We start from the raw sequence: 16,669 nt of genomic DNA, 5'->3' as shown, positions 1-16,669 counted from the left end.
AGACAAGCTTTACCCAGATGCCTAGAATGCTTACATGCGTTAAGCTGTTCCTGGGGTGTCAGATGTGGCCATGGTGATACAGACCTTACTTAGGGACCTTGTTGAGATCCCTGCAACATGCTCTATGTGGGGCTACCTCTGAGGAGGTCTTGCAAACTGTTGGTTGGTTCAGAGTGCTGCAACCAGATGGTTGGCTGGCGCCAGTTATAGGGAGCTTGCAACTCCCCACCTTATGCCAGAGTCACTGGCTGCTGAATTCTGAAGAGGCGGAAGTTTCAAAGACATAGTCTTCATGGGCAGCCCCTCATACAATACATTGCAGTAGTCAATTCGGGATGCGGTTGAGCTTATTATCAATTACAATTATACATCCCACCTTTCCGCAAGAACATACCCGAGGCCTAAAAAGGAGGAACGTTTCACAAGAGATCAAGCAGAGATGGGGTCTGGGTTTATTGGCTTTCAGCAACACTTTGGGTCACCACAAGGTGTGTTCATATCCCGTTGTGTGTCTCCTTCCGTAAACCCTTCACCCCCCAGGAGGCAAAGGTATTTGCTATCTACCTGAATTAGCTAACGCGATGCAAGACATGGCAGGTGGAGAATCCAAGCCAGGAGAGGAGGCAGCTGGTTTGAGATGTCTGATGGGCAGCTGCCAGGCATGTTCCTGTGCCAAGGAGTGTCAGGGGGGAAAGTGGCCAGAAAACTAGAGAGGAGGACAATTGTGGGATTCTCTGGAGGGTGGGGAGAAGGGAGGTCCCTAAGAATTTTTCAGGGAGTGGAAAGGTATGTATATACATCAGGGAGTGGAAAGGTATGTATATATATCAGAGAACAGGTTTTCACTACAGTGGTACCTTGGGTTAAGAACTTAATTTGTTCTGGAGGTCCGTTCTTAACCTGAAACTGTTCTTAACCTGAAGCACCACTTTAGCTAATGGGGCCTCCTCCTGCCACTGCGCCGCTGGAGCACAATTTCTGTTCTCATCCTGAAGCAAAGTTCTTAACCCAAGGTACTATTTCTGGGTTAGCGGAGTCTGTAACCTGAAGCGTCTGTAACCCGAGGTACCACTGTATTTCTGATTTATCTGGAGAGTGGGTGGCAGTGAGGCCTGGGCACCGTGTCTACTGAGTTGGGTAGATCTGGCCTCTGAAAAAATCGGATACCATGTCCACCCTTCTGTTGTTTCTTAATGGGTAGACCTGCTGTCCAGTAGCAGAGACATCCTGTCTGGATAACATCTTTCCACTAGCAGCTAAAGCCCTCAAAGTTAATCTAGTCCAACCTCCCTGCAGGAATCACAACTAGATGAATGCAGAATAAGGAGTCCAGTAGAGAAGCCCAGGAATAATGCCCAGGTCTGGCGAAGAAGTCCTTCCAGGGCACCTGCCACATTGCCAGCAACCCACGGAGATTACAGCCAAAAGGGTCCAAGAGGGAGAAGCCCTGGTGTCGCCTGAGTCAGTTCAGCATCCTTCCCTGAGTCCATGCTTAGTCCAGGGGAGTCTTTTCCTTCACGGTGTCCCCACCGCCTGGGCTTCATCCGCAGTGGGTCTGCTGGTCGGGCGGCTCAACGTTAAGCTGTACACGTTGGTCAGGAAGGTCTCCCAGCTTTCCCGGAGAGCACGATTTACCTGCTGCGGAGGGGCAGGGAGCAAAGAAGGAGCGTTAGAGGGTCTGGAGGTCTTCAAATCTGGATATGTTATCTAGCCCTCCATTGGGCAGCCAGATAGGAGGCGGCTTGTGGGGAGGCCCAGCTGCTTCCTTACAAAGTCTGGCCAAGAAGAAAAAGCTATGCCAAAAAGAAAAAAGGCCCTGTTTTACAGTCACCTTGTAGTTTATTTCATAAGATTTCTATACCTCTCTATTGCAAGGGGGATGACGACACAAAATAATTAAAAAATAAAATAATGCAATCGTCAATAAAAAACAAGCTGTACAAAACATTAAGAAAATAGTTAAAATCAAAGGAAAGCTAAAACCACATGTCAGCATTCTATGTATCTGGGCAGGCTAGACTACACAAAAACAAAACAACAACAACTTATTATTTATACCCTGCCCATCCGGTGGGTTTCCCCAGCCACGCTGCTAAAATGTTTCTATCAGGCGCCAAACAGGATACAGAGAAGGCGCCTGCCTGATGTCAATAGGCAGTGAGTTCCAACGTCTGGGTGCTGCTACATTAAAGGATAAATTCCTTAAAAACGCGGGATGAGTATTATGTAGCACCTGCAACAGTACCGGTTCCACCTGTTGAAGCAGCCGAGTGGGTGCATATGGGGCATGGCAATCTGAGAGAAACTGGTCCCAAGTTCTTAAGGGCTTTATATACAAATAGCAGCACCTGGTAGAACATTAGCAACCAGTGCAGGTCTCTCTCTCTTTTTTTTTTTTTTTAATATTTATTCCAATTTTAAGATTACAGAAAAAGAAAAAAGTAAAAAAGAAGAAAAACATATCACATACATCCTACAAATCACATACATCCTACCAGAAAAACACACAATACAAAGAAAAATACAAAAGACAAAAAATCACAATAAAAAAGTAACAAAAAAAAAAAAATCAAATTAAACCATTAGAACCGTTTTCCCATTTGCTTATTTCCGTGACTTCCTCTCACTTCTCTGCTTTGTATTCTAATTTGAATCGTATCTCCAACAAATCCTTCTAACCTTCTTTTCATTTACTTATTTTAACATTCAAAAATATTTAATTCTCCTCTATCTTTTTTTTTTTTTTGACACTTCATATTTACTTATTCCATTATACTCTGTCTGCCAATACGGTCTAATATTCTTCTCCGACCTTTTCTAACATTCTTTTATATTACAATATTTCTGAAGATATGTTTTAAATTTTTTCCAATCTTCTTCCATCGACCCTTCTTCTTGATCTCGAATTCTGCCGGTCATCTCAGCCAGTTCCATATAGTCTATCACTTTTCTCTGCCATTCTTCTCGGGTAGGCAATTCTTGTGTCTTCCAGTATTTCCCAATAAGTATTCTTGCCGCTGCTGTCGCATACATAAAGAAGTTCCTGTCTTCCCTTCGCACCAATTGGCCGACCATGCCCAAGAGGAAGGCCTCTGGTTTCTTCAAGAAAGTATATTTCAATACCTTTTTTAGTTCATTATATATCATTTCCCAGAAGGCCTTGATCTTTGGGCACGTCCACCAAAGGTGAAAGAAAGTACCTTCATTTTCTTTACATTTCCAACATTTATTATCAGGCAGATGATAAATTTTTGCTAGCTTGACTGGGGTTAAGTACCACCTATAAATCATTTTCATTATATTTTCTCTTAAGGCGTTACAGGCCGTAAATTTCATACCTGTGGTCCATAACCGTTCCCAGTCAACAAACATAATATTATGCCCAACATCTTGCGCCCATTTAATCATAGCAGATTTAACCATTTTCATCCTGTGTATTCCATTTCAACAGCAGATTATACATTCTTGACAGATTTTTAGTTTTAGGTTCTAACAGTTCCGTTTCCAGTTTAGATTTTTCCTCCTGGAAGCCAATCTTTTTATCTAAGTTAAAAACCTCCCTTATTTGATAATAATGCAGCCAATCTCGAACTTTAGTTTTTAATTTGTCAAAGCTCTGCAATTTTAATTTATCTCCAACTTGTTCTAAAATTTCACAATATTTTGGCCAGTTTGTCTCCATATTTGTTTTTTTCAAAGCCTTAGCCTCCATTGGTGACAGCCACCTTGGTGTTTTACTCTCCAACAAATCCTTATATCTCACCCAAACATTGAATAATGCTTTCCTGACAATATGATTCTTGAAGGCCTTATGCGCTTTAACTTTGTCATACCATAAATATGCATGCCACCCAAACACATTATCAAAACCTTCTAAATCTGAAATGTCCACATTTTCAAGAAGTAGCCAATCTTTCAGCCAACAAAAAGCGGCTGATTCATAGTAAAGTTTAAGATCTGGCAGGGCAAATCCCCCTCTTTCCTTTGCGTCTGTAAGTATCTTAAATTTTATTCTAGGCTTTTTGCCCTGCCAGATAAATTTGGAAATATCTCTTTGCCACCTCTTGAAACAGTCCATTTTATCCACAATTTGTAATGTTTGGAACAAAAACAACATTCTAGGCAATACATTCATCTTTATCGCTGCAATTCCGCTGCAATTTTTGTTCCGAATATATTGCACTTATACCATTTTCGAAACTTTGGCCTACCCCCATCCCCTGCAAATTTTTCTTCATAAAGCTCCAATAAATGTTGTCAAACGCTTTCTCTGCATCTACAAATATTAAGACAGCTTTAGTATTAATATTAACTTGCAATTTTTCCAAAATATCAATAATGTTCCTAGTATTGTCTGACAGATGTCTCCCAGGGAGAAAGCCCGCCTGGTCTTTATGAATCTCTTTTACCAATACATTTTTTAGTCTTTTAGCCATAATTTCGGCAAAAATTTTGTAATCCACATTTAATAGGGATATGGGACGGTAGTTCTTCAACTGTGTCTTCTCCCCTTCGGTTTTTGGTATAAGTGTAATGTATGCTTCTTTCCACGACTCGGGTGCTTTTCCTCCCCGTAGTATTTCATTACAAAGTTCTTTCAACGGTTGCAGTAGCCATTCTTTCAAAGTTTTGTAGTACTTTGCAGTTAGTCCATCCGGCCCTGGAGATTTGCCCAATTTCATATTCTGAATGGCTCCTTCCACTTCTTGGTCAGATATTGTAGAGTTCAATATTGATTTACTGTCTTGAGATATTTTTTGTAATCCATTATTTTCCAAAAATCGGTCAATGTCCAGTTCTTTCTGCGTCTCCTGCGTATATAACTGTTTAAAATAATTCTGAAAGCACTTCCGAATCTCTCCAGGATTCTGAATATTCTTCCCTTCTACAACCAAGTTCGTAATCGTATTCAGCTTTTGTCTTTTTTTCATTTGTCAGGCCAGTAACTTCCCACATTTATTTGCCGATTCGAAAGTCTTTTGTTTCATCTGTTTGATCTTCCATTCTATCTCCTGGTTCATCAATTTCATATATTGTACTTGGTATAGCTTTATCTCTTTTAAAATCTCCTGTGAGTTCGGTTTCGCTCTCAGTCTTTTTTCTCCATCTTTAATTTTCTCCAAATTTTTTTCTCTCTTCTCGTTTTGATATCTTTTCCTAATTGCATTTTGTTGTATCAAAAATCCTCTCATCACCGCTTTACTAGCATCCCAAATCACTCTTTTTTCTGTCATAGTATTCAAATTTATTTCAAAATAGTCTCTCAAATTCTTCTGAGCCTTTTTGATAATTTCCTCATTCCTGAATAAGGAGTCATTCATCCTCCATCTGAAGGCCCCAATTGGCGTTGATGTCATTTCAATCTTTACTGGATTGTGGTCAGAGCAGATTTTCGGGCAAATCACCGCTTTTTTAATTTTAGGGGCCAGTCCTCTAGTTGTCCAGATTTGGTCTATTCTTGTCCATGTCATATTTGCTTCAGAGAAGAAGGTTCCTTCTCTTTCCAAGGGGTTCTTTATTCGCCAAATATCTACAAGATCCATATTGTCAGTCATTTCAAAAATGTCTTTGGCAGTCTTCCATCTTTTGTCACTATTTGTCTTTGGGCTTTGTCCATATTTGTAGACACTACTCCATTCATGTCTCCCATCAAAATAATATTGTAATCCAGATAGTCCAGGAGAGTTTCATGCAGTTTCTTGAAGAATTCTGATTTTCCCTCATTTGGTGCGTATACGCCTATTATCAAAAATTTCTGTCCTTGGAATTGAATTTCAATTGCTATGTATCTTCCTTGGTCATCTTTAAATATAAATTTTGGTGACAGGCTTTCCTTCGCATAAAGTACTACCCCTCTTTTTTTTACATTATCCGATGAGATAAATTCCTCTCCCAATCTTTTATTTATCAAGATTTTCCGATGTAGCCTTGTCACATGAGTCTCTTGTAGGCAGATCAAGTCCAAATGTTCTTTTTTCAATGTGTGAAATACTCTCCCCCTTTTTGCCGACGAATTTAGGCCATTAATATTCCAGCTTAAAATTTGTAGTGTCATTTTGTAGCTACTCTCCTTCTCCTCCAACAGCCCCAAGAAGGTTGTCTATATCTGTCGGTGGCGTTGATTTCCCTTTTTCTTGCAGACCCTTGTCCGGTATCGCAATGTCTTTTCCCAATCCTTTCAGTAGATCCTCTTCGTATGTGCTCAGAAACTTGTTCTTTTCCTCCACTGATCTGATCTTGGTCTTTCTTCCTTTGAAGCTAAAGGATAGACCTTGGGGAAATTCCCACCTAAAGAGAATTTTGTTTTTTCTCAACAAGTCCACCAGGTCTCCAAAGTCCTTTCTTAAATCAAGAAGGTGTTTTGGTATATCTTTAAAGATTTCCACTTTTGATTGTATAATTGTCAAGGGTTTTTCGTAATGTAAACCCAAAATTTTGTCCCTTTCTTCTTTAGATCGAAGAGTAATCAAACAGTCCCTTATTTTGATCTTTCTTCCTCCTTTCCCCAGTCGAAAAGCCCTCACAATCTTAAAATCCTCTTGTTTCAATTCCAAATTCCAAAAGTCCAAAAATTCTTGTGTCAAAAAGTCTATCAAGGTACCTTTCTCCAACTCAGGAACAGCTCTGATTCTAAGATTCGTTTGTTTGTCTTTCAGGTCAATCATAGATAACGTTAACTTATGTTCTGCAATCTATTTCTGCAAGTCTGGTACTTTTTCAGTTTCCAATTGCCCCAATTTAAATTCTACAGCAGCAGTTTTTTCCTGTATAGACTTTGAGTCTTGCAACAGTTTCTGGATAGATTCCGTATTGCTGTTTACTTTTTTCTCCAAATTGCCTAATGTTTCTGTGTTTAAATCAATTTTCCTGTTTGCAATATCCACTTTCTGATTGGTCTCTTCCACCTTCCTGTTCGTTTCCCCCACTTTTGTACTTAGCTGCTGTATTGATTCATTAATCTTAGTCAGAGCACTGGCTAAAAATTCCTCAGACATTCCACCAGACTTAGGTTGTATTGCCGATGCGGGCAAACCAGCAGATGATTGCCTTCTATGTGTCCAAGGTTTCCCTGATCTCAAAGTTGACTGGTCCTTATGACCATCAGCCATAACAGAGTGAAGGTCAAATTCCTTTCCCACGTCTGATTTTCCTGTTTATAAGTGGAAAATTCCTTTCCTTTCCTGCAATTGCAGAGAGTCCCACTAGATGGACACTGTTGCCACCTAGCAAGTTACTGTCTTTTTGAAATAACAGGGGAAAGATACTAAATAAGAAAAAGTCAAGAATAGAAGACACAATATAGCTTTCCAGTCCTTTCCAATCTTTTCCCAGTAAAATTGGCCACTATGTATCTCCTTTGCAGCCAGCAAACAGCTTTAGCAGCTTTGACAGCTGAGTGACAGATCACTCATTTAATCCTTCAATTTTAACAGTCCGGTAGTATCAAAAGTCTTTCCCTTAACTCTCCAAAGGGTAGATCCCTCCAAAGTTCTCAGGTCAGAAAGAAACACTTATTTCAGTTCAGTTTTCCCACGTTTAGCTCCAAATCTCTTTGCTTTATTCTTTATACAGTGCAGTGAAGCGGACTTCCTGTTTACGCTTCCACCGCGGTAGCCAATTCAGACGTTTTTAAACAGCTTTAAACTTTTCCGCCTTTTCACAGAAATTCCAAATTGATCCTAATATTGCTCTTTTATCCAATTCTTCTACTCACGGTTAGTTTTTTAAGTCCGAATGTCCCAGGAATAAGTCAGCGCTCTCCAGCAACGGCAACGCGGCTTCGCTCAGTGAGAGCAGCGATCCGCTCGCAGCACCGCGCTTCTCCCCCGCTCCCTTCCGAAGCCTCGAAAAGGCTTCCTTTCGGGTTGGGGGGGCGCTCCAAGGTGCCCGCTGAGCCTCCACGTTCGCAGGCGTCCGCGCCTGCGATTTCTAAGGGTCCCCGCTTCACCGGAGCGCACAGGACCCGATCTCTCACTGGGCTACCCCCTCCGAAGATCAAAGGAGGTCCGCCATTGCTGCTGGCGCTGACCGGAAGTCCAACCAGTGCAGGTCTCTGAGCTCAGGTGTCACATGCTGGCAGGGTCTCACTCTGGTCAGCAATTGTGCTGCAGCATTCTGCACCAACTGCAGCTTCTGGATCAAATGCAAGGGAAGCCCCACACAGAGCCCCACATTGCTCCAGCGCGTGTGGGTGTGTTACGTGTCTGAAAAGACAACCTCTTGCCTGTGGGAAATAGTGTTGTTAACCACCGTGGGGTGTTTTTTTTCTGCACTCTGCTGGCCCTAAAAGAGCTACTGATGATAGATATGTGGACTTCATGTGTTAATCTTGTGTCTGATGGAGATTTCCCTTTCCACCTCTCTCCCTCCCTCCCATAGGGCTGGGCGTTGTATTGTCCAAAACAGGTTTGAAGTCCAAATCATGATATCGGTTTCATGATCTGTTCGCGGTGCTTAGCTGGTCATATATTCCGATGTTGATAACCAGATATCGCCCAGCCCTACACTCCCAATTCCTGGGAAGCACTTTTCAGAGCCAAGTTCTTCAGCTCAGTTAAGAGGCCTTTCTCTGGAAGAGGAGGGGCTGCAGCTCAGCATCTCCCTGGCATGCAGAAGGTCCTGAGTTCAATCCCTAATGGTGTCTCCAGGTAGTGCTAGGGATGTCCCCTGCCTGAAACCATAGAGAGCTGCTGTTGCCAGCCAGAGTGGGCAATAGCAAGCTAGATGGATGAATAGACAGGCCCCGTTCCTCTATCTTGCTCTGCTGGAATTAGCTTGTTCAGGGTGGACAGTGGCTCCCAGAGGAAGACAGAAACATCTTTCTGGAAAATGGTTCTTAAATAAATAAATAAATATTCATAACCACATTTACCCTGTTCCTTAGCTGAAAAATGTTCCCAGAGTGGTTTGGCAAAATCACTGCCCAGGTGAGGCTCTTGGCTTGTGCCTTGATGCACCAGGACCCTCAGAAATAAGGGATGTTAAAAGCCTGAAGCTTTCAAACACCAGACTGTGTTAGGATTCGCCCAGACTTCCACTTGTCACGCCGCATTTCAGCGGGAAAACCCACTGTTTACCGCTGAAACAGAACAAATGTCAATTGGTTTTTCTGGGGACTGCCATTTGCTCTGTTTCAGTGGTACGGAGTGGGTTTTCCCAGGGACAAAGAGGAAGCACAGGAGGAGAGCAACGCCTCTTGGATCTGTGCTTTTCTGGCTGTTTACACACTATGCCTTTAAACCACGTTCAAAACACATTCTTTCACTCAAAGAATTCTGGTAGCTGTAGTTTCTTAAACGTTGCTGGAAACTGTAATTCTGTGAGGGATAGAACTACAGGGCCCAGAATTCTTTGAGAGAAGGTAGGGTTTTGAAAGTTCTTTAAAACTATAGTATGCATACAACCTTGACTCTCCTAGGCAGGCAGCTCAAGAAGAGTTCCCAGGTTTCTTTTTGCACAGTGCCCTCTAGTGGGCCAGTCAGGAAGATGGAAAAAGCTCCGTTAGCTACTGGGCCCTGGGCCCTTGCATGCAAAAGCAGCACAGAGTCTGGCGGAATGTGCAACACAGTTTTCACCCAATGCCACGGAAAGCTTCCCCTGATGGATTTCTGCACATCAAGCTGCTGGCATAGGCACAAGGGCTGCTATGCTTGTTTTACTGTTAGCTGGCAGTGCTAAATGCATTGAGGCCACATTCACACCATCCATTAAAAGCACTTTAATCAGTCATTGATTCCAACCACTCCCCGCCCAAAAATATATATCCTGGGAGATGTAGTTGGCTGATGGTGCAGCGAGTTGTTAGGGGACACCCTCTTCCCCTCAAAGAGCTACAATTCCCAGAGGTCCCTGTGAATTGAGGGGAATAGGGGTCTCCTAATGACTCAGCCAACTTGAATATTAGGGGGATGGGTAATAATAATAATAATATTTTTTTATTTATACCCCGCCTCCCCGGTCCAAAAACCGGGCTCAGAGCAGCTAGCAACAAATTTAGAACACTTAATTATAAAAACAGCATAAAATACAGAATAAAAACATGAACAACAATAAAATTCAAAAATCAATTTAGGGGAAATAAGCATTAAATAATCCCCAGGGCTAGCTAGTTGAATTGGTCCTACTTGGGCCAGCAGGAGGCCAGAGGAGAATTAGCTGTGGGGTCTCAGAGCAGGTGATCTTCATAAAAGGGGTAAGCCACGCCCCACATAATTGGTCACATGACACCATTTGAATGGCAATGGCCATCAACTGGGGAGGGAGCGACCCCCCTCAAATATTTTATGCCCCCCTGAAGATCCCTTGGCCCCTAGGAGTTAGCTCCTATGCTCTTAGCACCCTTAACAAACCATCGCTCCCAGGGTTTAAAGCAGCACCATGGTGTTTTAAATGTAGGGTGTGAATGTGGCCTTTGAATCCTTGCCCTCTGCCCTAACCAATGGAGCAGACTCCTCCTCAGTGCAGGCTCAAAGTTTCTGAGGACCATGCACAAGACACCTTCCATGGGGCTTCCACCTGACCATGCTGCCTCTTGGTGCCAGGCCGACTCCTCACATTTTCTCACCTGTTTACGTTTCTTCATCCTGCCGCCTGCTTTGCCATGGGCCTCCCCGATGAGCATCTGCCCGTCACCAGGGCCAAGGGAGTGGGCTGCTTCTCCCATCGTCGCAGCCTCCTCTCCCCTGGCCTTCCGCACCCTCAGACTCGTGGCTCTCCTCCCCCAGCTCCAGGCAGGTTTCGGCTGGGCCTCTTCCTTGTTCTTGGGGACCAGGCCGTGCCCCCCGAGGGCAGCGCCTCCAGACCGCCTGGTGGGATCTGCCTCCTCCAGGTGGTCCCATAAGCTCCCAGAGGCAGGATCCAGGAGGCTGGGGGACTTGGACCCCCGCAAGGAGCAGGCCCTCCGGAACGTCTTACTGTTGGTCATGCCTGGGTGTGACTTCTGGAGCCGGCGCTGCCAATCTGGTACAGCTGATGTTCTGTCGCAAGCTGGTCTGCTGAGCGCGTGCTTTTTCCTTCCTCTTTTGCGGGGTGATTCACCCTCGGGTGAGGGAGAGGAGGAGCTCCCTGCTGCTAACCCGAACCCATCGCTTTGGACTTTCTGTGCAAGCTCTCTTATCTGGTTCCAGACCCACCCACCCCTAGCAGCAAGAAAATGAGAACAAAACTCCCCACTCCTCAGTGATATCTCTGTGGGTGCAAAGGTCAGCATGGACCTGTGATGATACACACCACAGGGCAAAGAGCAAAGAGGTGACATGCTGGCTCATGAAATTAGGTCTGGTATGGAGAAAGTGGATCAGCAAAATTTTATCTTTCTCCCTCCCTCCTATCACTAGAACCTGTGGACATCCAGTGGAGAAGAATGTTGGAAGATTCAGGGCAGAGAAAAGAAAGGGTAGCACATAGTTAAACAATGGAACTCACTGCCACAGGAGGCAAGGATGGCCACCATGGATGGCTTTAAAAGAGATAAAGGCCATCGATGACTACTAGCCACATGGGCTATGTTCTCACTCCACGCCCAAAGGCAGGAATGCCTCTGGAAACCAGAGCAGAGTCGAGTTTTCTTGCGCTTGCTGCCTGCTTGCTGGTTTTCCACAGGTCTCTTGTTACCGCTGTGAGAACAAGATGTCAGACTAGATGGGCCCTTGGCCTAATCCAGCAGAGCTCTTGTGTTCCTAAATTGTCCTTGTTGTTTGTACTTTTTATTTTACATTTAATATTTTTTTAAAAATAATAATAATGCAGCTCTCTGACCGGGTGCTCCTGGTAAAATATCAAACTCTTTAGTGTGGTGAATCAAGTATACAGTGGTACCTCGCAAGACGAAAAACTCGCAAGACGAAAAACTCGCAAGACGAAAGAGTTTTTCGTTTTTTGAGTTGCTTCGCAAGACGAATTTCCCTATGGTATGGGCTTGCTTCGCAAGACGAAAACGTCTTGCGAGTTTGTTTCCTTTTTCTTAAAACCGTTAATACCGTTAAAACCGTGCTTCGCAAGACGAAAAATTTGCAAGACGAAAAAACTTGCAGAACGAATTAATTTCATCTTGCGAGGCACCACTGTATCTTAATAAAATGGCCCTCTGTTACCTACAGGATCAAAAGACACCCTGTGGAGAAGAATGGCCTCTGAAGCAAAGAAGCTAGGGCTTTGTACCCTCAAATGGCTTCTCCTTAACCAGTAAGACCAGGAAGAATGGCTGAGGCCTGGCCCAAGGTGGACGCAGCAGCCAGTTCTGCTTCTTTTCCTGTCCACAACGGATCAGCTGGATGGGGTACCAACACTTTGAGCCAGGAGGGAGGGACAGAGGAAGGAAACGTTTCCGCTTGACTTGAGTCAAAGTCACAAGGAGCTAATGAGAGAGGCGATGCAGGAAGTGTGTGTGGTCATTGTGACCAGCTCAGTCCTAGAATTCTGGTGTCAAGAGAGAGGGGGGAAAATGTTAATCACAAAGCTTTCTAGCCTTCTGCCACTGCGACAGTGCCTGACTGTGCTCTACATCAGTTTCCTATTTTCCAGTTCCCTTGAAGTAACGTGTCAGATCTTCTCCTCTCTTCCAGGTATACAAACCTATCCAGGTATACAAATGAAGGAGGCTTTTGCCTACTTGGCCCTAGCAAGAGTTGCAGGGGTGGGGATGGGAATAATTCCAGTGTGGTGTAGTGGTTAAGAGCGGTAGTCTCCTAATCTGGGGAACCGGGTTCGCGTCTCCGCTCCTCCACATGCAGCTGCTGGGTAACCTTGGGCCAGTCACACTTCTCTGAAGTCTCTCAGCCCCACTCACCTCACAGAGTGTTTGTTGTGGGGGAGGAAGGGAAAGGAGAATGTTAGCCACTTTGAGACTCCTGAAGGGGAGTGAAAGGCGGGATATCAAATCCAAAACAAAACAAATGGTGCTTCCAGAACTAAAAAAAAGCCCAGACCCCCCCCCCCGCCCCAGTTTCAGCTTTTTGCTTAAATTCTTAATTTTTTAAAAAATGTAATAGCAACATTGCAAATGAATAACAATGATTAGGGTTATTAATAGCTATTATAGAATGTTGAGATGTCAGTTTATTGCTAATTTTAATTTTTTTAGGTTTTAAATCAGTATTTTAAATGTTTTTGCTGAAAATGTAATCGTTCTTTTTGTAAAATACTTTTTTTTTAACAAGCCGCAGTAGGTATATCACATTTCATAAAATAAATAAAACCTCGAGCATTCCACGTGCAGCACCTGCCACGTCTAGGGTCACGTGCATCCACTCTTCGCTATAACCCCCTTAGAGGACTATGCTCCGTCTCCCTCAGCTCTGGCAGCCAATCAGCGACCACAGCTCAGGCTCATCCTCTTTCGTCAATCTGCGCGTGCATTCCAGCAATAGGAGGAGAAGGAGCCTCCAGGTGGCGGCGAGAGGGCGGGGACGCAACCAATGGAAAGTCTTGGATCAACGGGGCGGGCAGTACGCTCGCAGGGACGCTTTGCGGAGGAGACTGGCGTGGCGTAGAGCCAGTAGAAGCAACGCGAGGAGGCGGACGGGACGACAGCCAATGAGGAGGCGCGCAGAGGCCGGGTAGGCGTGGCACGCGGCGCGAAGGCGCCAGGCTTGAAACTGCGCGTGAGTGACAGGAGGGAGGCGGGGGTCAAACAGTGGGCGGGGCCGTCGCGGGGAGGGCCACAGAGGCGTCTCCGGCGGCAGCCAATGGGAGGCCAGAGAGCGACCTAGGCGGCCAATCGCAAGCGAGATGGGCGGGGTTGCGGCTGGCCCGGTGAGGAAGCGGAGCCAGGCAGCGCCTGGCAAGGAGGCGAGAAGCAGCGAGCGGGGAAGGTAGCGCAGCGGCGGCGAGCAGAGCGGGTGGCGGTGAGTACTGACGGTAGGCGGCGATGAAGGCAACGGCGGAGGCTGGCTGGGAGGCACGTGACAGCCGCGTCTCCCTGACGTCACGGCCGACTCCCGTGATGTCACTGGCGCTCTCCCTTCCACCGCATTGGGCCCTCCCCTCCCCCACCGCAGCATTCCTTCATAGGGTCTTTCTCCTTGTTTTGCTCAGTTTTTCTTCCTCCTCCTCCCTTTCGTTTCTTCCCATGGAGGGTCCTTTTTGACCCAAGTTGGGCGTTTAATTCCCCCGCTCGGGAACCTGCCTCTCAGTCCCCAGGCTTGATGCCCTCTTTCCTTCCCACCCGACGTGAACCCTCCCCCACCAGCCTTCTTCCCTTCCTGTTCTTCCTTCCTAATTGAGTGATTAATTGATTTCTCCCACAAAACCAAGACATAACTTGCTTCTGTTTTCCACTGACCTGTTATAAGGACATCAGGAGAGCTTGGCTGCGGCAGGATGAGACCAGAGGCCTATCTAGAACTGCGGCCAGCCCCATGATCTCCACCCCACGCCCCTCTGAGCAGTGCACATGGACAACAACCTCTCCTCCATTTCTGTTCTCCAGCCACTGGTATTCAAAGGCAAAGGAAATTCTGGCTCCGACCCTTGGTCCATCTGGCTCAGACAGTGGGAAACCTTTATTCTGTCCCAGGGTTGCATTCTGTGAGGCGCAGCCTTCTGGCGCCCTCATACCAGTGGTGACTGGGGCCAGGGCAAAAGTGAGTGGAGCAGTAGGTGTGGATCTCTCCTCAGGTTTTACAGACGCTTACCTCTCCATCTTCACTTTAGGCAAGCAAGAGACACCATCACAGTTCAAGTGCACTTTTCAGGCAGATAAAAACATTGAAAAAGGGGGGGGGCATAGCCTGAGTAGCCCTCCACTAATAAAGTTTAATGTAATTTATTTTAGATTCCTAAATGGAGACATAGGAAAAATTGTAGAAAACACAAGCATCAACATAACCTAACATTTGTCCTAGCAAATATATAGTCATGTAATATATATTACATTAAAACTCTATCATCTTACCATTGATCTCAGTTGACCAGCCTTTCTCAACCTTAGGTCCTCAGAAGTTGTTGGACTACAACTCCCATCATCCCTAGCTATCAGGACTAGTGGTGAGGGATGGTGAGAGTTGTAGTCCAACATCTGGGAACCTAAGGTTGAGAAAGGCTGGTCTACTCCACACTGACTGGCAGAGGCTCTCCTGTTTTTTTAGATAGAAGCTTTTCTCTAACCCTAATGCTGATTTTCTTTCTCTCGATCTTTTCTGCCCACCTGCACATTTAGAGGGTCCTTTGCTCAGTGGGAGAGCAAATGCTTTGCACACAGAAACTCCCAGGTTCCCTTATTGTTGAGCTGGTTTTGTTTCCAGAGCAATTGAGTAACCAGCAACCAAATTTTTAAAAAAAATTCTTTAGACAAATTCATGGAGGTTAGGGCAGCCACTTGCTACTAGCCACGATGCCTATGTTTTGCTTCCAGTGCCAGAGACAGTGTGCATCTGAATTCCATTTGCAGGGATTCCCAAATGGGGAGAGGGCTGTCATATGTTGGCGGACAAGGAGGGGCTTGGTCCCATTGGGCCTGCAAAGGCAGTGAGAATGTTAAGTGATTAGCGAGCCCATGAACTGTAGATAGAAGAAGAATGTGTGCACCTGTGGTTTGCAGTTCGTGCAGGCAGGCCTGTTGAAGACTGGCCTGTGTGTATGCCTGAGGGCTGAACATTTTTGTGTTTTAAATTTGTGCACTTAAAACAACAATCCTTGAAGCTATTTTTTTCCATTATTATTGTTCTTTTTGGCATTTTTATCCTACTCAACAGCCAAATAAGGCTCCCAGAGTGGCTTACAATGAGAGGACAGTCTCTGCCCTGAAGCTATCTAAGGGGGCTTCCATTGTCACTATTTTTAGGTGGGTTTCAGTTACACACTGGCACACTCAGGTTCTGCAGTTGTAGTGGATTGAGCTTTGTTTGACAAAGCTGTTTCCACAAAAGATCAGACGTCTTGCAATAACTGATGAAGCGGGGATGGGGGTGGAAATCATTGCAAAGTGGGTGAGTAACACTTGCTTTGATGCAGCACTATCTAACCTCCCCACAAATTAATCAGAATGATACCCAGCATAATCCATTCTCCCTGCAAATTATCAGTATGAATGCTCAGTAAACAGAATGTCTGGAAGTGCTCTGCTAGACATGACACAAAAGGAAAAGGGATTGGGAGGGAGGAGGAAAAACCTAGCCCAGCTTTTTCCTGCAAACAGCAGGAAAGGAAGAGCTTGGAGAGACAGAGGGCAAAGTTTCTGGTATTTTAATTTTTATAATTTTGTTGTGCACTACCTTGAGGGGCAAATGGACAAGTGAGATGAAACACTGATAAAAAGCAATGTCACTATGAAGTTCAACATGGCTGCCACATGCTTCTGTTCTGATTTCGGTGCTCCCTGCTTTCCCTCTTTTATAAGAACTGGGTGGTCTCAGGGTGAGGTTATTCTTACTGATTTGCCTGCATCTTTGGCCGAAATTTTGTCCAGACACCCTCCTCCCCTTTGGCCCTGGGTGGAAGGGTCCTAGCGGGGGACATCCTCCCAGCCCCCTTTCCAGTAGGAACACGTTGTCCAAGTGTAGAGGAACTAACATTTCCCAGCCAACTGCTGGCACAGCCAGGCTTTTCTCAAGTCTGTGCACGAAAAGGAGCCTGACGGCAATACTTCTTTTGGAGAGATGTTCCTTCCCATCCTGGCTTGCAAGCCAAAGCTTGTGAGAAAACGGTGCCTCCAGGAAAACAAAGACATAGG

The 16,669-nt window shown here is 45.2% G+C and overlaps 2 protein-coding genes across 6 annotated transcripts in view; one reads left to right on the top strand and one right to left on the bottom strand.

The window, feature by feature from the left end:
* Window positions 1-431: 431 nt before the first annotated feature.
* On the bottom strand, window positions 432-11,140 carry LOC308465490 (uncharacterized protein). 2 transcript variants are annotated; one of them, XR_013980478.1, is made up of 3 exons: window positions 10,565-11,140; window positions 1,045-1,638; window positions 432-989 (listed from the first exon to the last, which is right to left on the bottom strand). XR_013980478.1 is itself a non-coding variant. In XM_080985435.1 (2 exons), the coding sequence occupies exons 1-2, from the start codon at window positions 10,922-10,924 to the stop codon at window positions 1,516-1,518; spliced, it is 483 nt and encodes a 160-aa protein (XP_080841561.1). In that variant the 5' UTR covers window positions 10,925-11,140; the 3' UTR covers window positions 432-1,515. The 2 variants fall into 2 exon arrangements, 1 of the variants encoding a protein (XP_080841561.1); XM_080985435.1 differs by having other exon boundaries at window positions 432-1,638.
* A 2,396-nt stretch (window positions 11,141-13,536) lies between these two features.
* Window positions 13,537-16,669, top strand: part of PC (pyruvate carboxylase) — a 265,178-nt gene continuing 262,045 nt past the window's right edge. Inside the window, exon 1 of one of the 4 annotated variants that reach the window (XM_080984200.1) lies at window positions 13,537-13,556. The gene's annotated coding sequence lies outside the window, so the exon portion shown is untranslated. Of the gene's footprint in view, window positions 13,557-13,756; window positions 13,858-16,669 lie in introns of those variants that run through there. The other 3 variants (XM_080984194.1, XM_080984196.1, XM_080984197.1) reach the window with 3 other exon arrangements.

Source organism: Podarcis pityusensis (assembly GCF_964106645.2).
Source record: "Podarcis pityusensis genome assembly, chromosome: 16".
Lineage (NCBI taxonomy): Eukaryota > Metazoa > Chordata > Lepidosauria > Squamata > Lacertidae > Podarcis > Podarcis pityusensis.
This window is presented reverse-complemented; position numbering and strand designations above follow the sequence as displayed.

Bases quoted from the DNA above. Each gene is read 5' to 3' on its own strand.
- LOC308465490 (XM_080985435.1), bottom strand. From the start codon at position 10,924: ATGACCAACAGTAAGACGTTCCGGAGGGCCTGCTCCTTGCGGGGGTCC. The intron at 1,639-10,564 runs GTGAGAAAATGT...GCCCCTCCGCAG, and splicing joins GGATGAAGAAACGTAAACAG to CAGGTAAATCGTGCTCTCCG.